This window comes from Oncorhynchus nerka, linkage group LG6, assembly GCF_034236695.1.
Source record: "Oncorhynchus nerka isolate Pitt River linkage group LG6, Oner_Uvic_2.0, whole genome shotgun sequence".
Taxonomy (NCBI): domain Eukaryota; kingdom Metazoa; phylum Chordata; class Actinopteri; order Salmoniformes; family Salmonidae; genus Oncorhynchus; species Oncorhynchus nerka.
In genome coordinates this window covers 30,937,710-30,961,686 of record NC_088401.1, presented here as the reverse complement: position 1 = coordinate 30,961,686, position 23,977 = coordinate 30,937,710, and the positions used below count along the sequence as shown (strand labels likewise).

At 42.1% G+C, this 23,977-nt stretch overlaps 1 protein-coding gene across 1 annotated transcript; it reads left to right on the top strand.

Moving 5' to 3' along the window:
• The first annotated feature begins 5,200 nt into the window (after positions 1 to 5,200).
• pxdc1b (PX domain containing 1b) lies at positions 5,201 to 21,772 on the top strand. Its single transcript, XM_029661355.2, has 7 exons — positions 5,201 to 5,400; positions 5,887 to 6,165; positions 11,594 to 11,685; positions 11,870 to 11,987; positions 12,443 to 12,566; positions 18,899 to 19,041; positions 20,668 to 21,772. Exons 2-6 carry the CDS (start codon positions 5,910 to 5,912, stop codon positions 19,020 to 19,022), a joined length of 714 nt encoding a protein of 237 aa, XP_029517215.1. The 5' UTR covers positions 5,201 to 5,400; positions 5,887 to 5,909; the 3' UTR covers positions 19,023 to 19,041; positions 20,668 to 21,772.
• The last annotated feature ends 2,205 nt before the right edge of the window (positions 21,773 to 23,977 follow it).

Here is a 23,977-nt window from a genome sequence, read left to right as displayed (position 1 = left end):
GAGAAACGTCAGAGAAGGGAACATTTGACACACGTACTCAGCCAGGACTCATTGTCTAGATGTAACATAGTCAACTGAAATCCGGGCACTCAAATTAGTTTGATATGTTACGTTTGGTATGGTATGGTTAGGCCTACATAAGACAGAAGGTTAGGGACTGTACATTATTTACAATGAGAGATACCTGAAAGAAACAGATCTCTGAAATTGAAATGGATGGCCCTCCCTTCAGTAATATAGTTTTACCTAACCTCCCTGATTGCTTGAAGAAGAAAAAAAAACAAGTGACCCTCCCCTATACCTAAAATAATAATGAAAACATCAAGTGGATAGCAGAGAGCATGCCTACCGTTTACCCTCACTCCTAGGACAGAGCAGAGCCTTAGATATGCTGTTTTAGAAACTGTTCTTCGTTTTGTAAGCATTACATGGCAGAAGGTTGTGGATTCGCAGACCGCTGCAGACACAGGTAGGGGTGAAAAGATCTACATGATTAAAATAGCTTATTTGCGGTCCGATAAAGTCTATAAACGCACCACTATGCATTGCTAGATTTCTCTATTTTTTTTTAATACCACAACAGAGCATGACAACGAATGAGCGCATGCTGCAGCACTGGAGACGTTTCGATTTCTATACAGGCTATTAAGGGGAAAGGGAAATAGGGATACCTAGTCAGTTGTACAACTGAATGCCTTCAACTGAAATGTGTCTTCTGCATTTAGCCCAACCCCTCTGAATCAGAGAAGATGATAGTCTAAGTTCAGAACAGTGCTAAAGTTGTCTGTCAACTGTAAACATTGACAGCAATTTAACCAGTTACAACCGAAGTACATGATCATCAATGAATTTTAGAAAATGCCATTTGGTTTTTAACACAGCAGCCACATATCATCCAGCAGGCCTATAAGCTGTTATTTATCCTATTTAATTCCATGATATTGTTTTTACAAAATAGATTTGTGTTGACTGTGATTAAAGCATGGAATATAAGAGCATCTGCTAGGCTAAATTAACAAACTAGGCATACGTAGCTCACCGCATGATCCTCAAACCAGACTGGCCAAACTCAAGTTTCTAAAAGTAAATTCAAAGGCACTGTAGAATGTATCACGTTTCAGGTAAGACCCAGATGCAGACAACATTGAAGTAACAGCAGTTTATTAATCCAACAGGGGCAGGCAAAAGACAGATCAAGGGCAGGCAGGGGTCAGTAATTCAGATAGGTGGGGAAAATGGACAGGATGGCAGGCAGGCCCAGGGTAGGCAGAGGTCAAGAGGAATAGGAAGAAATAGGCTGCATCACAATGCCCTCTTGCTGTTAGTATCCTAAATGAAAATGAAGACTGTTTAAATGAATTAGGCCTTCTCAAATTTAGCCTACTTTCAGCGCCCATGCGCTGTCCATCTCCGCAGCTGCCGCTTCATAGTACTATATGTAAATTACATGAATATGCTTATTCCGAGGTTAATAACTTAAATAGCTTCATTATGGGCCACAAAACATATTGTTTTTATTATAATCAATTATAGCAATAGCCAGCTTACCTCTGGTCCTCCATCTCATCTTTGCGTTCTCAAACGAAACATATAGGCCTTTTCCATGCACCTCCTGAAGTGCTACATACACAGCAGTCATTGATTAGGCAGCACAAAGGGTTTACATCAGCAAAAGCAGGGCAGGCCAGGGCTTATGATTGGGAATGCCTATCCACTGCAGTGTAGCGTCATTTTATATACAGGTTCACCATCCCAGCAGGTCAAAAACTTGGGAAGTTTTTCTTGGAAATATGTCTTTGCCCTGAGTTTCTCCGAGCATGCTCTTCGTATAGCCTCGGCCTACTGTATAGGCTATGGATAATTTGATTGAGACCACACTAGGCGCACTTGATATTGCACGCCCAGAAGAGAATCAGGGATGAGGGGCATCATCGGGCACACATCAAGATATAATAAGCAACTAATTCTCAAACCTTGAGCAATATGACATTTAAATCGATATAAAATTACATGACCCTGCTCTGGACTAAATTCAAAATACTAAACAATCGTCCTGACTGAAATTTAAAAAGCATGACCCTCCCCCATTTTCCTCCCAGGGTAACAATTCTGTAAATTTCAATTGGTCCCTTAAGGCAAAAACAAAAGGAGGGTGGTTGGTCGAGGTGGATGGGTGAGCATATAACGCAAACATCTAGCAACCCAAAGGTTTGTGTTCGAATCTCTTTATGGACAACATGTCATGGACAACAATGTCATTGTATATGCTGTAGCCTTAAGATTTCTCTTTTGAACTAAGGGGCCTAGCCCGAAGCATGAAAAACAACTCCAGACCATTATTCCTCCTCCGCCAAACTTTACAGTTGGCACTACGCAGTCGGGCAGGTAGTGTTTTAAATGGCATCAGCCAAACCTAGATTCGTCCATCGGAAGCGTGATTCCTCACTCCAGAGAACGCGTTTCCACTACTCCAGAGTCCAATGATGGCGAGCTTTACACCACTCCAGCCGACGCTTGGCATTGCGCATGGTGATCTTAGACTTGTGTGTGGCTGCTTGGCCATGGAAACCCATTTCATGAACTCCCAATGAACAGTTGTTGTGCTTACATTGCTTCCAGAGGCAGTTTGGAATTTATTAGTGAGTGTTGCAGTAGAGGACAGACTATTTTTATACACGTCAGCACTAGGCGGTCCCATTCTGTGAGCTTGTGTGGCCTACCACTTCATGGCTGAGCCATTGATGCTCCTAGACAGCAGAAATTTTACAAACTGACTTGTTGGAAAGGTGGCATCCTATGACAGTGCCATGTCGAAAGTCACTGAGCTCTTCAGTATGGGCCATTCTACTGTCTATTGAGCTTGTTGTTGATCATTACTAGACAACCATTTTTAGGTCTTGCCATAGCTTTTCAAAAGTCAAAACTGTAACTCGGCCAGTCAGAAACATTCACTGTCTTCTTGGTAAGCAACTCCAGTGTAGCTTTGGATTTCTGTTTTAGGTTTTGTCCTGCTGAAATGTGAATTAATCTCCCAGTGTCTGGTGGAAAAGCAGACTGAACCAGGTTTTCCTCTAGGATTATGTCTGTGCTTAGCTCCATTCGGTTTCTTTTTTATCCTGTAAAACTCCCCAGTCCTTAATGATTACAAGCATACCCATAACATGATGCAGCCACCACTATGCTTGAAAATATAGAGAGTGGTACTCAGCAATGTGTTGCATTGGATTTGTCCTAAACATAACACTTTGTATTCAGGACAAAAAGTTAATTTCTTTACCAAATTGTTTGCAGTCTTACTTTAGGGCCTTGTTGCAAACAGGATGTATGTTTTGGAAGATTCATATTCTGTACATGCTTCCTTCTTTTCACTCTGTCAATTAGGTTAGTATTGTGGAGTAAATACAGTACAATGTTGTTGATCAATCATCAGTTTTCATACCACAGCCATTAAAATCTAACTGTTTTAAAGTCATCATTGTCCTCATGGTTAAATACCTAAACGGTTTCCTTCCTCTCCGGCAACTGCGTTAGGAAGGATGCCTGTATCTTTGTAGTGACTGGGTGTATTGATACACTATCCAAAGTGTAATTAATAACTTCACCATGTTCTTCTTTGCGAGGCATTGGAAAACCTCCCTGGTCTTTGTGGTTGAATCTGTTTGAAATATACTGCTCGACTGAGGGACCTTACAGATAATTGTATGTCTGGGGTACAGAGATGAGGTAGTCATTCAAAATTTATGTTAAACACTATTATTGCACACAGAGTGAGTCCATGCAACTTATTATGTGACGAAGTTAAACACATGTTCACTTCTGAACTTATTTAGGCTTGCCATAATACTCAAGACATTTCAGCTTTTCATTTTGAATTAATTTGCCAAAATGTCTAAACATAATTCCACTTTTACATTATGGGGTACTGTGTATAGGCCAGTGACAGAAAAAGGCTGTAACATAACAACATTTGGGAAATAGTCAAGGGGTGTGAATACCTTCTGAAGGGACTGTATGTGTGCTTGTTTGAAAATGTACAGTAGTATGTTCATACTTACCTCTTTTGACCGGTTGCCAAGGAGGCCCTCGACATAAGACTGGAGGTCATTGTTGGTAAGATTAACATTGTTAATCAAATGTTTTTCTGTGTTGTCTTATGTGACCTCTGTTAGCAGATGATTGATAATGGGTTATAATTGGTTTGTCTCTTGTGCTCGTCTTTATTTTCTAAAAGGTTACGTGGTGGAGAAATGTGGCTGCAACACAAAAAAGGATCTGAAGATAGTTAAGTAAAAGCTGAATGAAGAGGCCTCAAAGCGATAAACAAAAAAGTGCAAATATGTAATTCATTTGAATTTAAACTAATTCAATTGCATGTGTATATGTTTATTATTGATTGTTTGATTACTACAGTTAGAAACTTTAGGAAATAGCAGGTGCACTCGTCTAGTAGTGACACAGTAGGGAAACAAGATGTCAATTGTGATTTTGAAAAGGCAAACGGTAGTAAATGTGTCAGTTTTCAATAGTAATTCAAAGGTGTTTATGTCAGAAATGAAAAGGGATAAGGAGTAATTCAGTAGTGATCAGTAGTGACAACACTACACAGACAAATGGCAGTAGTAATTGAAGAGGGATTGAGTTGGCATACAGCAGGAATGTGTAGGCATTACGTGGTCATTCTACATTCAGCATGTAGAAATTGTGTAGGTATTACTGTGGTCATTCTACATTCAGCATGTAGAAATTGTGTAGGTTTTAAGTTGTAGATATCCAAAAGCTCAGGAGTTACACAGTAGTCATTAAGGGAGAATTATGTAGCGATTTGAATAAGAAATATGTAGTGTTCACCAGTAGTGAAATGTCCCATTTTATCACTCATTACTACTGAAATGGCCACATAACTCACTACTCGTTTCCTACACATCTCAACAGCAATCAAGTAGGTTTTGTGTAGATCTTGTGTAGTACTTTTTCATGAGGGTTACTACATCTACCCCTGAGTCCAGGTTGACATACTATAACTGCTGAACACAACTGTACATCAGAAAGAAAAGGTATGCACGTTTTGAAGTAGCCTAGGCAGCTTACATGGACAATTCGGTCTCTCTTTGCGCAGTTGCATTCCTTGCATAGTATCCACACTGTTGACAAGGAGCGAGGAAGAAGAAGAGGGGAGGGAGAGAGGAGTCAACTTCTGCGAGGGGAGGAAACCGACGGATATTTTTCGCCTGAGCGACAAAAGCCGTCAACACTGGAATCAGTGTGCAAGATGCATCCTCTAAAGGCAAACGTCGACAAACTGTCAGGGGAGTAAAGCCTTGAAGAACAGGACATCGAATATGCAACTCGTTTGCATTCAGTTCTACGCATGAAGTTAATCAGAAGACTCGTAGAAGAACAGTAAGACGATAAAAGAACAATATACTAACATTTTGTGAAGGGCAACTAACTGTTTGAAGGCGTCATCATCTGTGACCCTGAATTTAAAGTGGACTAGTAAATAAATAATTGTTATTGAACAACAGCTAAATAGCTATTTTCGAGTCCATTTCAATTCTGGGAGGATTATCAAGTAAAAACTCATTATTTTCTTACCCTGTGGTGACTAATGACTATGAAGGCGGTGACAGTGCCACGTTTAAGACTGCGTCTGTGATGGGCTGAGCAAGCGAAACTGAAATAATTTTGTTGGTTTTCTACATTGTAACGGTTTTAGAGTTATGACGGAGGTTTTTGAAGTGGTCTTGGCCACTTCCTTATATTAGCATTTCCCCCCACATGCTTACAAGTTAATGATTTATTTGAAATAGTTATTTTACCCGGTTCAGGGTGGGCAATGTTATTCCAAAGTCCATGACTTCACTCCAACGTCCCACTCCTTCTCAGAATGCTGGACTGACTGCTGAGGAATGGCATCGGCGATATTCGAGGGGACGTCTCTGGTCAACATGTTTGTCAAGGATTGCTGGGTGAACGGGATCCGGAGACTGATCATAAATCAGCGAGGAGAGGAAGAAGAATTCTACGAGATCAGAACAGAGTGGTCAGACAGAAACGTTTTGTATTTGCACAGGAGTTATTCCGATTTTGGGAGATTGTTCAAAAGACTGGTTGAATCATTCCCTGAGGACAGAAGAGCTCTCTCCAAGTCGCCGCTTATCGAAGGTTGGTATAGTGTAACCCATGCCACTGGAAGTTGTTTAATCAATTAACCAATTAAGTAATGAATGATATGGTCATTTGAAGACAATAGCCACAATACAATTCGTTTGTTTTTTCTATTAATTGGCCTTTTGACCAATCACATAAGATCTTTTCACATCAGCTCTGTTTCAAAGCTGATGTGATTGGTCAAAAGACCAATTAGTAAAAAAAATAATTAAAAAAAGATCAGCCAATGTTTACAAGTGTTGAGAACTTTGTCATCAATTATTGTATTCAAATGGGTATTTTTGACAGGTGGGAATTACATGGGCACATTTGATATAGATAGATCTGTTGATACAGATAGAGATAGATCTGTTGTATTATTTACAGTGGATAAATAAGGATTAATTGTTGTTTTCATGACCCAGGTAGACACTGTCCGTTTAATAATTGATTGGGTCCACTTTGGAGAACACATAATACCAGACCTATCAAATAGCTGCTCTTTGGTCTACATGATTCCGGATACTGTTTTAGGTTCTCTGGGAACCCCCTAACATGATTGACTGGAACTTAAGTCAAGAGCAATAGGACTGATTTAACTGGCCATCACTAGGCTATTCTTTATCACTAGCACATTTTTGGTTGTTTGGTTTTCAGAGTTGGAGGCTATGGGTTAGGTTTATAGTAGCACAGGCTAACTGTCAAAAAATCATATTGGAAAAGGTTCATGTGTGGATTTGTCAGTGAATGTTTTGGATAAATTAGGAGGCGGCCTATCCATTGCATGTTGGCTTTAATGTTGAGGTAACGTTGAAAGGCTCAGTTACTCCCCCCTATCGAGTGTTTGTGGACCATTTCTATAATACATTAAATGTTATCAAATGTTTAGGTTGTGATTAGGCTAATCTACTGTATGTCCCACGTGATTGAATTGTTGACCAGCTTGTTCTGCAATAGAAGCAGATCCTATCCCGTAGTAATGGGTAAAGATAAACAGAACCCCCAGACAATTGGAAAGGATTGTGACACATGAAAGCCAAACACATGGCCCTGGGTTGTGTACCTCTTACTGCCCTGTCTGTCACGATGGTGCCCTGGCTTTGCCCAGGCTGGGTGCTGTCTGGCAGGATGCCCAGCTCATGCCACTTCTATGCCCAGCTAGCACATAACATTCTGAGAACCATATGTTTCTTAGAGCGTGGTTCTTCAGCATAACACTTTCTGCAGGTTTTCACGTGGTTCTGTTTAAAGTCAATGTTCAGAGACGTTCTTCTGTGTGAATTTCAGTACTTTCAGCATAACATTTTCTGCAGCTCTGTTGGCCGAGCCCACTAATTGGCCACACCTGATCTTAATGAGTGCTTATTTCCTTTGAAAGGAAAGCAGAGCCTGTTTGAATAGACTAAAATGAACAACTTCGTATGAGTTTAAAAAAATAAAAAGTAAAAACATGGCAGGCTAGCTCCATCCTGGTGGCGCAGTGGGCTAATTCCTTGGATAGTGAACAGAATATCATATGTTTGAATGTCACTGATGCCATGCCACAATAAAAAAATGTGTTTGCATGTTTAAAGCATAAGCAAATAAATGTTTATCTGTGTTTGGAGTTGAAATCAGTTATCCAATCTAAGCTAGCAGTGTTATTAAAACTCTTATTGAAACATTTAGGGAAAGGAACCTCCCTGCTATACATAAAAATGTACATTCCCAGAACAGGCCCCCAAAAACATTTTGTTCTCAGAACGTTTAAAAAAACGTTCAGTTTAATTGGTCAGGAACCTTATGGCTTCGTTCCCAGAACCAATGGGAAACCAAAAACGTATGTTCCCACAACGTCCAAGGAACCAAATGTGATCGCTGGGTGTTCACCCTGCACAGCCTCTCTGGTACTTCTATTTTGTCTGTGTCCATTCAGCTTACAGTAAGTGTGTTTTGTAGACTGTCCCCCCACGCCAGCCTTTTTGTGGCGACTGGAAGGCTCTGTTTCCTTCCCATACACCAAAATAGCTGTCACTGCTGAGGATTGGCTCTTCTCCTTTCTCGGCTGCGTGTGATGCAAAACGACTCATTTTGCACTTCTTCTTTTCCTGGTGTCTCATCATCCATTCTCATGTCTTGTTGTTTGAGATACGAATGGAGGGAGATGGGTATTGAAATAGGGACTTCATCCAAGTGTTACTCCAGTAGTGGTGTCGGTAGAGTTGAATCATGTCAGTGATGGATAGCTGGCCACAGATGAATCCCATTCCGTTTCCCCATGCCCTTTCATTTCCACCTCGGCTCAATATTTTATTTAGATCCGTCTTCTAATTGGCACTCAGATGAAAAGTGGACCTAGCTCGAGCTGTCCTTGCTTCCCTATGTTGTGTTCTTTTATTCGCACTGTTTCTGGCCCTACTCTTGTTTCTGTGCTGTACCTAGGCAACAAGAGAGGCGTGCAGAACTTCTAGGGAACTTTCAGGCTGAGGTCATTGTGGTGAGAGGGTGATATACAGGCCTGGCTGAAGGAATGGGCCTCCTATATTTAGGCTAGCCCCTACTGTGGCCTGCTTAGGCCTTCATCATCAGTCACCTGACATGTTACCCTGGAGTGGGCATCACAGACAGGAAGTGATGTGCTGGTTCTGCTGGCATGAGAGCCAGTCACGAGGGCACCGGCCAAACATCTAGACATAACAGACTCAGACTGGTGACGGAGAGGACAGCCGAGAACACTGTTTAAAGGCTTAACCTAAGATTTACTATGGAATTTGGCGCTCTGTATCTATTGATAAAACGGCAACACCTTATGGAACATACTCATCTAACCGGGGAGATGGTGGTTAGATAATGTTGCAGTACATGACACTACTAAAGGCTATAATGTTGTAGTATCATGCTGACATGGGCCGGTCTGATGTGCTGTAGGATGTCATTGTGAAATAGCTGTTGATAAGGTCTTATAAATGTTGAAATATCATGTGTAAGGATGATGTGGAGGCTCATGCTTCCTGTCATGTTGTCTGTCCTCCTGCCATGGTTGATATGCAAATGACAGCACAAACAGGTATCACATTAAGTAGTTGTGTAACTACACTTTTTCATTGCATTGTAAGCTTGTTTAATTACGAAATCTATTACCATAAATGGTTGTAGCTACACTTTAAAAAAGCGATAAGTAATAATATGCTCGCTACAATGGGCAGAAAACAGATTTTTGTTGGTAAAGATACTAGCAGTATCTGTGCAGTGTTCCTCAGCCAACTAAATGTAGGCTATGAACTACTGTTTGCTTATTTCTTGGCTACAGGCAAATTCTTTGATGTGCACATGGGAACAGTTTGAATGGCCAGAATGCTGGTAGAGAGGACAATTATTAGACCAATTTGGCCCCATACTTATTGTGTTACACAAGGAGAACAGAAAACACAAGTTTAGTGTTTCCCTCAACGCGATTCCAGGAAGTGGAGACAGGAAATGGACTCTTCCACAGGAAGTGAGGACATGCACTCAGGGAGCCTGGTCGGAACAAACACAGCTGATTTTTAGTTTCAAAATATTTCATGGCTTATTTTTCAGATGACCACTATTTCTATACATTTAGCTTCAACTTCGAAATAGAATTAATTGAGAGAGGAATATGTTAAGTGGTTGTGTTCCATTTGAAATCTACAACTTTATTTTGGCATTCCATGCCAGCGCTCATGTTGCTCACGTTTCCATATCAAAGGTGAAATCCCGTGGACAGATTTCCAAACATCTGTTTACATGGAAAACAGCGAGGCGGTTTTCGAGTTTTGTCTGAGGACAGTTATCTTCATGTTTGTTGCATTTGAGCAACCGCCATGTGTGGTGTAGATTTGTTGCTTTTTCCTTGAGGCTATGCTCCCAGGGTTATTAGGCATGTCTTTCAAATGAAACATCCAATAAAGAAGAGAAGACCATATAATATTCAAAATGGCACACTGTAACTCTACCATGACATAACCAAGAATACTAATCATACGTCTAAGCCTATGATTAAAAAAACAATACAATAAACCTCCAATTTTTTTTGCTGGTTTGGACAAACCGAGCTGTTTATCTCTTAAAAAGAAGAATATGATCCTGGAGCCCTGTGAGGTGCAGCCCTGGGTGGGGGATTCTATGGTTGCCTCTCAAATGGCATCATATTCCCTATAAGTGCGCACTACTTTGTTTGTTTTTTAACCAAAAACATTTCATGACCTAATCACTCCTCAAACCCTGGGGCGTAATGTCATGACTGTGGGCCATTAGAAATGAATGAGATTGTTACATCAGCAGAGCGCTGCCTCTCATCCTCTTACGCAGCCCTCTATCTATCCGAAGGGAGCAGCTCTGTGGCTGCATCGTGCGCACTAGTCGCATCACCTCAGTAAGACCTCATCAGTAGTTTTCTGGAGGATCGTCATCATCAACCTCGCTATCGTAGTCATCATGACTATAAATGGCCGTACATGCTATTTTGGGACTAGTTGGAACTGGGAGGCAGAACCAATGACTAATGCGTCATAGTCACTAGTTTTCACTCTGCATCATTGGATTGTAAAGGCTTAAGTACATATTCACTCACACATCCCCCTGTTTATGAAAGGTCCAAACCAACTAAGCAGGCTACTTTCCACTCTTTTTTTTGACATGTTTGCCAATATTAAAGTCCTCATTGCTAGTGCTTATTCCCGAAGTGAAACTTTCCACCCAGCTTCTAAAACCTCTCTAATACTTTGCATTGTTAATCCATGTATCATGTTGCTGAGGTAGATAGGTGTGCTGTACGTCTATACTGCAGTTTTCCTATATTCTGCTGTTGCCACTTTCAGATCCTGTGCTGCCTATTACCTAGCATTTACTGAGCCGTGTTGCCATTCTTGCTGGTTACCCTATTTGTGACACGTGCAGTTGCATGCTCTTAAAACTAAGTCCACTTAACTTAAATAAGTCTATTTGTGTTTCTCTGTACTTGCCATGCCCAGAACAAATATCACAGGAGCATTGTGATTGTGAATATAAAGGTTCTCATTTTACTGATTGCCACCTTTTCAATTATATATTTTTTGGCAACCTTTTTTACATGAGTAAAGTTGAATTGGGCCCTCCTCCCATTTAGCCTTTGTTGTGTGTTCTGGCCTGTGGATAGATAAGATGCTAGTTGACACAAAGGTCAAAGTAGCTGCCCTATTGTTATGGTGGATGCACAGATAGGATTTACCTCATGTTCTCTCAGTAGGAGAGTTATTTTGGTCTGAAAGCTCAGGCTGTCTCAAAATGATGGCTTTTGGTTTGTCTTGGGAATCAAATCCATTTTAAATGTGTACCTGGTTTGTTACCTGAGAATTTACTTGAGACCTAAGATTTTCAGTTTTGTGAGATTAATACAATAAAAAGTGGTAATAACCATGTAATAACCTTTGACTGCATTATGTTTGTGTCATTTTGTGTTTAGGTCTGGTTAAGATTAAAGAGGCCAGTGACATTGAGCTGAAACTAAATGAGGTGGAGAAGCTACTGAAGAATGCCATCAACATGCCATGGAAGGTGGGTCACTAGTCGTCTAGGACTGCCCTCTACACATTTGGATTTGATCAACTTGTATGCAAACCTATTCATTTATACACCTTCCAACATACCACATTTGACTCAGATTAGTTATAATGCATTTTTGTACGGCTCTCATAAATAGAAACCATGCTCATACTATCTGTGCTGTCTGTCTCCCCAGTATTCTAGGTCAGAGGTGGTGTTGACATTCTTTGAGCGATCACCGCTGGACCAAGTGCTGAAGAATGACAACGTCCACAAGATCCAGCCATGCTTCCAGAGTCCATACAAGATATCAGGTATTGATTCGTGGTGAAACACAGGGAAAACACTCCGCTTTCTTCCCAGTATTAACTGGGGCTCCCGAGTGGCGCAGCGGTCTAAGGCACTGCATCCCAGTCCTAGAGGCGTCACTACAGATCCTGGTTTGATTCCAGGCTGTATCACAACCGGCCATGACGGGTAGACTGTCATTGTAAATAAGAATTGGTTCTTAACTGACTTGCCTAGTTAAATAAAATGTAAAAACGAAGCAACTTTCCTTTTAACCACCCAAACAACCAATGACATCCGAACCAGGAAACCTCTGAGTAATGGTTAATATAGGATAAGATAAGCTGGAATTGTATCGTCTGCTTTCACAGAAATGTGCCTTGCGTTATAAAGAATTCCTTACAGGACATATAAACAACAGACAAAACATGGGGTAGACTGTTCATGTCCTAAACTGTAGAATGTGTTCTGTGCCCTACAGAGATCATGCGTTCCAATGGCTTCTGTCTGGCCAACACTGAGACAATCGTATTTGATGAGAGTCTTCCACAGGATGCAGAGAGACCCTCATCCACTGACTCTGCTGCTGGCTCTGCAGAACACCTGTAAGTAACACGTGACTTTACGACTTCTTTTACCTGTTAGATTCACCTTACCAGTCAGTATCAATGTCATTGTGTATTGAGACAAATGGGCATTTCTTCATCCTCATAAGAGGTGAAATTGTGTGTGCCGTAGATATTTTAATATTTCTAATACAATGTTGACTTTGGACTGTAACTCCCTGCACCACAAAACCAGAGAAGTGTGGCAGTATCACGTGTTAACCAGAATGACTGAGGTTGAAGAGGAAAAGTGTTTTCTCCTGAATTTAGGCCTATTTTATTATACAAACATGATATATCCTGTTACTTTTCGTACAGTTCGCATTCTCTTTACTACACACACACACACACACACACCTACAGGGACCTTTTAGGATCACAAGTGTTTGTGTGTGCCCTTTTGAGTATGTGAGTACCATGCATTCCTTGAATTTCAAAGAGGTTCCAGGGTCCCCCTCAGGAAATGTCTCAGTGCACCTCTTCCTTCCCTGGGTGGGGTGTGAGGAGGGAAGCTAGGGAGGGACCTTTACTCAGTCTCCACAACAAAATATTTTTCACCAAATATTACAATGCGGTTAAAGTCAGTCATTAAAACTTGTTTTTAAACCACTCCACAAATTTCTTGTTAACAAAATATTGTTTTGGAAAGTAGGTTAGGACATCTACTTTGTGCATGACACAAGTAATTTTTCCAACAATTGTCTACAGACAGATTATTTCACTGTATCACAATTCCAGTGGGTCAGAAGTTTACATACACTAAGTTGACTGTGCCTTTAAACAGCTTGGAAAATTCCAGAAAATTATGTCATGGCTTTAGAAGCTTCTGTTAGGATAAATGACATCATTTGATTCAATTGGAGGTATACCTGTGGATTTATTTCAAGGCCAACCTTCAAACTCAATGCCTCTTTGCTTGACATCATGGGAAAATGTAAAAAATAATCAGCCAAGACCTCAGAAAAAAAACATTGTAGACCTCCACAAGTCTGGTTCATCCTTGGGAGCAATCTCCAAACGCCTGAAGGTACCACATTCATCTGTACAAACAATAGTACGCAAGTATAAGCACCATGGGACCACGCAGCCGTGATACCGCTCAGGAAGGAGACGCGTTCTGTCTCCTAGAGATGAACATACTTTGGTGCGAAACGTGCAAATCAATCCCCGATCAACAGCAAAGGACCTTGTGAAGATGCTGGGGGAACAGGTACAAAAGTATCTATATCCACAGTAAAACAATTCCTATATTGACATAACCTGAAAGACCGCTCAGCAAGGAGGAAGCCACGGCTCCATAACCGGCATAAAAAAGCCAGACTACGGTTTGCAGCTGCACATGGGGACAAAGATCGTACTTTTTGGAGAAATGTCCTCTGGTCTGATGAAACAAAAATAGAACTGTTTGTCCATAATGACCATCGTTATGTTTGGAGGAAAAAGGGGCAGGCTAGCAAGCCGAAGAACACCATCCCAACCGTGAAGCACGGGAGTGGCAGCATCATGTTGTGGGGATGCTTTGCTGCACGAGGACTGGTGCACTTCACAAAATAGATGGCATCATGAGGTGGGAAAATTACGTGGATAAATTGAAGCAACATATCAAGACATCAGTCAGGAAGTTAAAGCTTGGTCGCAAATGGGTCTTCCAAATGGACAATGACCCCAAGCATACTTCCAAAGTTGTGGCAAAATGTCTTAAGGACAACAAAGTCAAGGTATTGGAGGGGCCATCACAAAGCCCTGACCTCATCCTATAGAAAATGTGCGAGTAAGGAGACCTACAAACCTGACTCGGTTACACAAGCTCTGTCAGGAGGAATGGGCCAAAATTCACCCAACTTATTGTGGGAAGTTTGTGGAAGGCTACCCGAAACGTTTGACTCAAGTTAAACTATTTAAAGGCATTGCTACCAAATGCTAATTGAGTGTATGTAAACTTCTGACCCACTGGGAATGTGATGAAAGAATTAAAAGCTGAAATAAACTATTCTCTACTATTATTCTGACATTTCACATTCTTAAAATAAAGTGGTGATCCTAGCTGACCTAAAACAGGGAATTTTTACATGGATTAAATGTCAGGAATTGTGAAAAACTGAGTTTAAATATATTTGGCTAAGGTGTATGTAAACTTCCGACTTTAACTGAATCTTCTCACCTGGATCATCATAGCTAGCTAGCTGCAATCCGAGTGACTAATTCTGGCTAACGTATCTGTCCCGAAGCAAGCACCATTTAGCCCGGAGCTAGCCCATACTAGGCCAATCTCCCAGCTAGCTGAAGAGGTCCATCAGCCACTCCTGGACCCCTTTTACTGGACCCCTTTTACTGCCGGTATGGGGTACGGAACCCCGCCAATTCTTCACGACTGGACTAGCGACTTAATCTGCTCGAGGGGTTTACTCAACTGGCTCCTACGTCATGACGTTCCCTGAATGCTCATCTGCTAGCCGCGGCCCGCTAGCTCCCGCTAGCTGTCTAGACCATATCGGACTGTTAGCTAATAGGTCCATTGGCCAATTTCTCGTACCACTATTCCTATTTTGCCAATCGGCCTGGGCCCCTTTTACCACACAAAGCCCTGTTTATCCATCACGACTGGACTACCGACGTAATCTGCCCCAGGGTCTTTTTTCCAACAGGCCCCTTCGTCGCGACGTCCCCTGAATGCCCATCTGCTAGCCTGCTAGCCGTGGCCCGCTAGCTGTCTAGAGCATATTGGACTGTTAGCTGAATAGATCCATTTGTCAATTGGACTGGACCCCTCTGCAACACGGAACCCTACTAATCTATCACGAATGGCCTATCGAACCGTACGAGGAGGCTAAAACAGACTTTCCTCCGTCGCAACGTCCCTCTAAGACCCTTCTGCTAGCTTGCTAGCCCCGGCCTGCTAGCAGTCTGAATCGCCGTGTCTCCAGCCAGCACAACCATTCACTGGACCCTTAAGATTACTCGGCTACGCAGGCTCCCTAATATCAATATGCCTTCACTGTTCTGGTTAGTGATTGTTTTATTTCACTGTAGAGCCTCTAGCCCTGCTCAATATGCCTTAACCAACCATTTAGTTCCATCTGCCACATATGCAATGACATCACCTGGTTTAAACGTTTCTAGAGACAATATCTGTCTCATCACTCAATGCCTAGGTTTACTTCCAATGTACTCACATCCTGCCATACCTTTGTCTGTACATTACGCCTTGAATCTATTCTATCGCGCACAGAAACCTGCTCCTTTTACTCTGTGTTCCGAACGTACTAGACGACCAGTTCTTATAGCCTTTAGCCGTACCCTTATCCTACTCCTCTGGTGATGTAGAGGTTAGTCCAGGACCTGCAGTGCCTAGCTCCACTCCTATTCCCCAGGTGATCTCATTTGTTGACTTCTGTAACCTTAAAAGCCTTGGTTTCATGCATGTTAACACTAGAAGCCTCCTCCCTAAGTTTGTTTTATTCACTGCTTTAGCACACTCTGCCAACCCGGATGTCTTAGCCGTGTCTGAATCCTGGCTTAGGAAGACCACCAAAACCCCTAAAATGTCCATCCAAACTATAACATTTTCCGCCAAGATAAAAATGCCGAAGGGGGCGGAGTTGCAATCTACTGCAGAGTTCTCTTATTATCCAGGTCTGTACCCAAACAATTCAAGCTTCTACTTTTAAAAATCCACCTTTCCAAAAACAAGTCTCTCACCCTTGCCGCTTGCTATAGACCACCCTCTGCCCCCAGCTGTGACCTGGACACCATATGTGAATTGATTGCCCCCCATCCATCTTCAGAGCTCGTGCTGCTAGGTGACCTAAACTGGGACATGCTTAATACCCAGGCCATCCTATAATCTAAGCTTGAAGCTTGATGCCCTCAATCTCACACAAATGATCAATGAACCTACCAGGTACAACCCAAAATCCGTAAACATGGGCACCCTCATAGATATCATCCTAACCAACCTGCCCTCCAAATACACCTCTGCTGTTTTCAACCAAGATCTCAGCAATTACTGCCTCATTGCCTGCATCCGTAATGGGTCTGTGGTCAAACGACCACCCTCCTCACTGTCAAACACTCCCTAAAACACTTCAGCGAGCAGGCCTTTCTAATCGACCTGGCCGGGGTATCCTGGAATAATACTGACCTCATCCCGTCAGTAGAAGATGCCTGGTTATTCTTTAAAAGTGCCTTCCTCACCCTCTTAAATTAGCATGCTCCATTAAAAAATGTTAGAACCAGGAATAGATATAGCCCTTGGTTCACTCCAGACCCGACTGCCCTTGACCAGCACAAACACATCCTGTGGCGTACTGCATTAGCATCGAATAGCCCCCGTGATATGCAACTTTTTAGGGAAATTAGGAACCAGTATACACAGGCAGTTAGGAAAGCTAAGGCTAGCTTTTTCAAACAGCAATTTGCATCCTGTAGCACAAACTCAAAAAAGGTTCTGGGACACTAAAGTCCATGGAGAATAAGAGCACTTCCTCCCAGCTGCCCACAGCACTGAGAATAGGAAACACTGTCACCACGATAAATCCACTATAATTGAGAATTTCATTAAGCGTTTTTCTACGGCTGGCCATGCTTTCCACCTGGCTACCCCTACTCCGGTCAACTACTCGGCACCCCCCACAGCAACTCGCCCAAGCCTCCCCATTTCTCCTTCACCCAAATCCAGATAGCTGATGTTCTGAAAGAGCTGCAAAATCTGGACCCCTACAAATCAGCCGGGCTAGACAATCTGGACCCTCTCATTCTAAAATGATATGCCGAAATTGTTGCAACCTCTATTACTAGCCAGTTCAATCTCTCTTTCGTATCGTCTGAGATTCCCAACGATTGGAAAGCTGTCGCGATCATCTCCCTCTTCAAAGGGAGAGACACTCTGGACCCAAACTGCAACAGACCTATATCTATCCTACCCTGCCTTTCTAAGGTCTTCGAAAACAAAGTTAACAAACAGATTTTCAGACCATTTCGAATCCCACTGTACCTTCTCTGCTATGCAATCTGGTTTCAGAGCTGGTCATGGGTGCACCTCAGCCACGCTCAAGGTCCTAAACGATATCATAACCGCCATCGATAAGAGACATTACTGTGCAGCCGTATTGGTCGACCTGGCCAAGGGTTTCGACTCTGTCAATCACCACATTCTTATCGGCAGACTCAATAGCCTTGGTTTCTCAAATGACTCCCTCGCCTGGTTCACCAACTACTTCTCTGATAGTGTTCAGTGTGTCAAATCAGAGGGCCTATTGTCTGGACCTCTGGCAGTCTCTATGGGGGTGCCACAGGGTTCAATTCTCGGGCCGATTCTGTGTATATCAATGATGTCGCTCTTGCTGCTGGTGATTCTCTGATCCACCTCTACGCAGACAACACCATTCTGTATACTTCTGGCCCTTCTTTGGACACTGTTAACAACCCTCCAGATGAGCTTCAATGCAAGTAAAACTAAATGCATGCTCTTCAACCGATCACTACCCACACCTGCCCGCTCGTTCAGCATCGCTACTCTGGACTCTCCTTCCAGACTCGTATTAAGCATCTCCAATCCAAAATTGAATGTAGAATTGGCTTCCTATTTCACAACAAAGCATCCATCCCTTGTAAAACTGACCATCCTACCGATCCTTGACTTTGACGATATAATTTACAAAATAGCCTCCAACACTCTACTCAACAAATTGGATCCAGTCTATCACAGTGCCATCCGTTTTGGCACCAAAGCCCCATATCCTACCCACCACTGGGACCAGTATTCCCTCGTTGGATGGCCCTAGCTTCATATTCGTCACCAAACCCACTGGATCCAGGTCATCTATAAGTCTTTACAAAAAAATTGCCCCAAAAAAAATCACTGAAGCTGGAGTCTTATCTCCCTCTCTCTAAGTTTAAGCATCAGCTGTCATTGTACCTGTACACACTGTATCATCACTGTACCTATACACAGCCAATCTGTAAATAGCACACCCAACTACCTCATACACATATTGCTACTTATCCTCTTGCACTTTTGTACCCCAGTATCTCTATTCTCTACTTGCACATCTGTCATTCCAGTGTTAATGCTAAATTGTAATTATTTTGCCTCCATGGCCTATTTATTGCCTTACCTCCCTACTCTTCTATTGAACACGTTTTAGTAAATTTAGTGTCTTAGTATGGGTTGACCACTTGGTCCATTCCTACTGGGCACGGACGTCAATTCAACATCTATTCCACATTGATTTAACGTACCTGAATTAATAGGATGTGGAAACAACTATGATTCAACCGGTGTGTGCCAAGTGAGTTGAGTGATACCCATGTCTGGCGTTTTCCTCTCTTAGGTACGAGGATGGCAGGGAGTTCCTGACGGTGGAACCAGACATCAGTGACGATGACTCCGATGCCTACGTCACAAACCTGTCTTACTACCATCTGGTCCCCTTTGAGACGGACATCCTGGAATGAGGAGCCAAAATGGCTAACGGTTAGCATCACTGCCTGCTCAGATGCTGTCAGAAACCAACCCATGTCATGTGACCTAGCTGTGGACAGCTCTGTCCAGCATGTTGGCCACAAATGTTACAGTAGCTGCACAACTGCACCGATTAACTTTGCTACTGCTGCTTATAGGCCAACGTTTGTCATGGCAGCTTTGTCTCTGTCGAATTGGAGAGCAGATCCTGGGGTTCAGCGGCTGTATGGACAGACATACACACAAACTGTAGTATTACTCACAGAAAGATTGTATAGAGAGAGATTTAATATCACTGGCTTACAAAGTCCAATGTCTGATATTACCAGTGTGCCTCATCCTCTATCCTCAAGATGCGGTTATAAGGAAATAAGGAGATTGCCCATTTCTTGCTTCCCGTGTCCTCTCTCCTCTACAATTGTGCATTTTAGTTTTCTTTGGGATTGAACTTGGTGTACTTCATAGAACGGTGTTCAGTATCAGCCTTAAACTGCAGTCTTGTCATTACAACCAGTATTACGAAAGATTATTGTTTTATGTGGAGTGATAGCTTGACTTTTCTAATTGGGATTGAATGGGAAATTAACTTTTTTTTGGTTCAATGTGACTTTTCCTCACCACCCCTATTGTTAGGACGACAGGTTAGGGATGTTATTGTGTTCAAAACATCAAATCGGAACACTACATCACTGTGTGAATGACGGTACCAGATTGGTTTGAGTAGCAAAAATGTAACAGTTGCGTAATCTTCGTCTAGGGTATTGTTATCATGTGCATAGTGTCTACAAGCAGTGGTTCAAGCAAGGCCATGTCAGACCCTGTATTATGCTGTATAGGCTACTGTAATTCCACAACTCAGTCCAACAGCTGACTATAGTCTCTGTGTGGGAGTCGGCAGCGTAGCCAGCCACTGGAGAAACAAATCTTCTCTGTTTCTAAAGATAACAAATGACAATGTTGTGTGGAAAACCACTATAAGGGAATTTAGGCCAACACTGGATTTTTCCTCTTCCTGTTGTTTGGCAAATAAACATCCGTTTAAACACAGCCACAACATGATTTCCCCAATATCACTAAATAAGACATCATTTGGACACCAAACATGTGGGAATGGCACATTTGAAAATATGGCATGCCCCAACATGGTTTCTGTCCACATTTCAAGTCAAATTAAAGATGAAAAAAAAACAAAATAATTGACTCAGCATTTGTTTCCATTGGAAGGTTTTCCAGCTGTCTGCACTTTCAGCAGTCCTGTAGATGTAGTGGTAACTTGTTTAGTCGCTCACATGTGTTCCTGTCTCCCTACAGAAGTGAGTCTAGTTTTTCTCTGTATGTGTGAAGCTGCAGCAGCATTGAGCCCTCTGGCTACTGGGTAGGTAGCTACGTAGCTAGCTGTCTGTCTTCCTCTGCTCTGTATTGTTCTGTAGCCACAGGGGTTTGCCCCTCCCCTGAATCCACAGGCACTGAACATTCTGAAACTTGGCACATGGGGCCTTTACCCGACCCTAAACTCCCCTCCCCTAGTTAGCAACACAGTCATGCCCATTGCTCAGCCCGTGAGAAAACCCAGGTCTTTCTCAACATGTGAAACCATCCCACTTTCTTCTCTTCCTGCTTTCTTCTCTATTTTCTCAGAGGCAGAGAGCCTAAAGAGGAGGAAAAACACATATTTGTGGGCACTGGAGGTGGTTCTGTTGACTGGCTGCGTTGGAGAAATGGCACCACATCCTTCTTAATGCTCCCTGGGAGAGAAGGAAAATCCCACCACTAGCAACTCAATGCTGAAATAAGGAATTGGACTATTTAAAAAGGAAAATTATACATGATGTATGGAATGGTTGATTGTATTCATTTCTGTTCCAGTCTAGACAGTAGACATTGATTCGTGAAGGACCTTGTGCAGTGTGCATGCATCCATCCATCCACCAGTCATGGCTAAACGGTACTCAACTAATCCCGTGTGGCCTCAGGAGTACCCAACCAAACTCCAGTACTCTGGTCTCTCCGCCACACTCTTTGAACACACCAGTATGTCAAGTTCAACAAATGTCAGACATCGGTGTGATCATTTGGAAGATGCTTTTTGTTTTATTACAATGATATTCTAATTTAATATAATGGTATTTATTTTTATAGTCGAAATGTTTGACAGACTGGCTGTCATATCGCTAAGCTAACCGTGACCCGCCTTGTAACCTTGTTGATATGCTTACGGCCAGTGTGAGACATATCTTGAAACATACTGCATCTGCTCAGTATTATTAATTATATTAATCAATAGTCTAAATCCTGTCTGGAGGGGGGCTCTAAACTAACAAATGGAATTGTTATAAGATGGTCATACCAAGGATTATTTAGCTATTTGATTTTGAATGTTAAGGCCCCTTAAGGTATCCCCCAAAAAATATTGGATGAAAAATTGAATTTGGCATTAGGCCTACTGTTATTAACCAATAGAAACACATTGAATAACAGATGCACCACGTGGAACAACAGATGGTTAAAAAATATATATTCTGAAGTGTCTGTCGAATATCTGAGAGATATAAGATCAGGGAACTCTATTTTTTTTTACATGTATTTATCCCCTTGTTTTAGGCACTAAACTATCTCCATAAACTATACTTCAATATATTATTTGAACTGGTACCGGGACCTTCAGTCTTGTGAGGCTTGTGGGTGTCCTAGAGCAAAACGGAGAACATACTTTTTGTTGTTGTTTTTAAAAAATGTTATTTTACCCCTATTTTCTCCCCAATTTTGTGGTATCCAATTGATTTTAGTAGCTACTATCTTGTCTCATCGCTACAACTCCCGTACGGGCTCGGGAGAGACGAAGGTTGAATGTAATGCGTCTTCAAAACGGAGAACATCGTCATGTTTGTGAGAGTCTCAGCTTTCCACAGAGGGGTGACCGTTCCAGGCGCTACAAACAGAAGTTGGCATAAGAGGCTATACTGTCTTCAGACGAGTCTTGTGGGAATGGTTGAGCAAAACGGAGAACATTGTCGTGTTCGTAAGAGTCCTCTTTCAATCGTTTGTAGGCCAAACGGTTCGGTCGCTACAGAGGTTTTCGTGAGGAGACCAATTTTCGGGATGTCTCATGGTCTGACAAACACCACTCTAGCTCTGCCACCTTTCACCACAGATGCGGAAGGGTGATATCGGCAGAAGCGGTGGATTGAGATGCAGCCCATGCAAAACAAATATCTCTAGCTTAAACAGACAGGCCTACAAACGATTGAAAGAGGACTCTTACGAACACGACAATGACTGTTACTTTTTTATAATTGAGGCAATATCTGAGCATTACCTCAATGGAAGAATAGAAAATCGACAGGTACTGCAACTCAAGGCCTACAGCTTCATGATGTGTGAAACAGGGCTCTCTTGTGGTAGGTATCAGAATTACACACAATCAGAATCTAATTATTTAAATCCATGGATGTACATTGTCTACAAAGACTGATGACAACAAAACATAAATAATGGAGTAATAAATCCTTATATTTTAGGTTATATGGTAAAACCATAGAGAATGATAGAGTTATCTAGTGGCCAAAAGGCTGTATTAGCATGGGCAGTGCCATTGAGGTCTTCTACCATTTTAATGTTAACTGTCTGGGGCTTCCAACTTCATTGGCTGATCGCTCCTGGTGAACCTGTTGGAGTCATGTCCAACCGAGTCATCAGGAGGGATCAGCCAATCGTGAAGAAGATAATTGATTACGTCAAAATGGAGACAGCCTCAATGGCGCTGCACATGCTGAAATGGTGCCCACAAACTGTTAGGGCCTACACAAAGCTGTCCCAACATCTTACCAGTGCTACACCTGGCCATCCGTGAAACAGTTAATTCAGCCTCATTTACTGCCTTTAAAAAAAACAGCTGATAGGGCTGACTTGCTGAAACAAATGTGGTTTCTAATGAGAATTGACATGTACAAATTATGGCATAAGGGGACGACAAGCGGATAAGAGGCAATCCGTCATTTCGATTAAGATATTAATGAGCGAGCTAGGACGGACGTAGTCAATATAACTATTTGTTTAACACTTTTGAAATGTACAGTGACATAATTCAGAACAATGGCCGTTCTTACAGTGTTCTCCCTGTACACCAAGTCAGAACCATAGGATAAATGAAGGGGGAATATAAGCAGATTGAAAGCTCTTACAATGATTTTACGATGATTACATTTCTCTAAAACAGATTATAGGCTACATGTGCACCACCAAGTCAGGACAGTAGTCAATATTAAGAAGGATAAATAGACTAAATTATTAGGGTGAGGCACATGGGCTACTAACATCTTACTACACAACATAATGTACACTTAGTATTACTTTCTTAGCTACAGTATACATATCGCCCTGGCATATTACATAATTTATGCAGCAGCAAACAATACATTTTTTGGACTCACCTTGTTGTGCTGTGCTCACTTGAACAGGAAGGTGACGCTGCAGTCCTTCGTGGGCAAAGTTTGTAATCAAAGTCTGGCATTCTCTGGATTTATGGTGCTTTCAAAACAACTGGGAACTCAGAAAAAAACAAGGTCAAATCATGATGGTGTCATTGATCTTCAGGTCGTAGCTCTAGAAAGAGGCCGGATTTACAATTCCCGAGGTGGATGACCATTCAAAACATATTTTGCCAGTCTGAGCTCGTTTATTCCTGACTTCCCAGTTGTCTTGAACTCACTGAAGTCAAGTTTTCGCAGTTCCAAGTTAGCAGTTGTTTTGAGCGCGGCACAAATCATGCTTCGTTGACAGCGAAATTCATGAAAAGATCATGATCATTAGAAAGCAAATTACGGACTCCTCTTTAAAGCTGCGTATTTCTCCAAAGCTCAGTTGTCCTGAGTCTGCACAACACTTCCAGGACCTAGGATCAACGGAGACGCTCAAGTTTTTTAATACTTTATCTCGACACATTGATGAA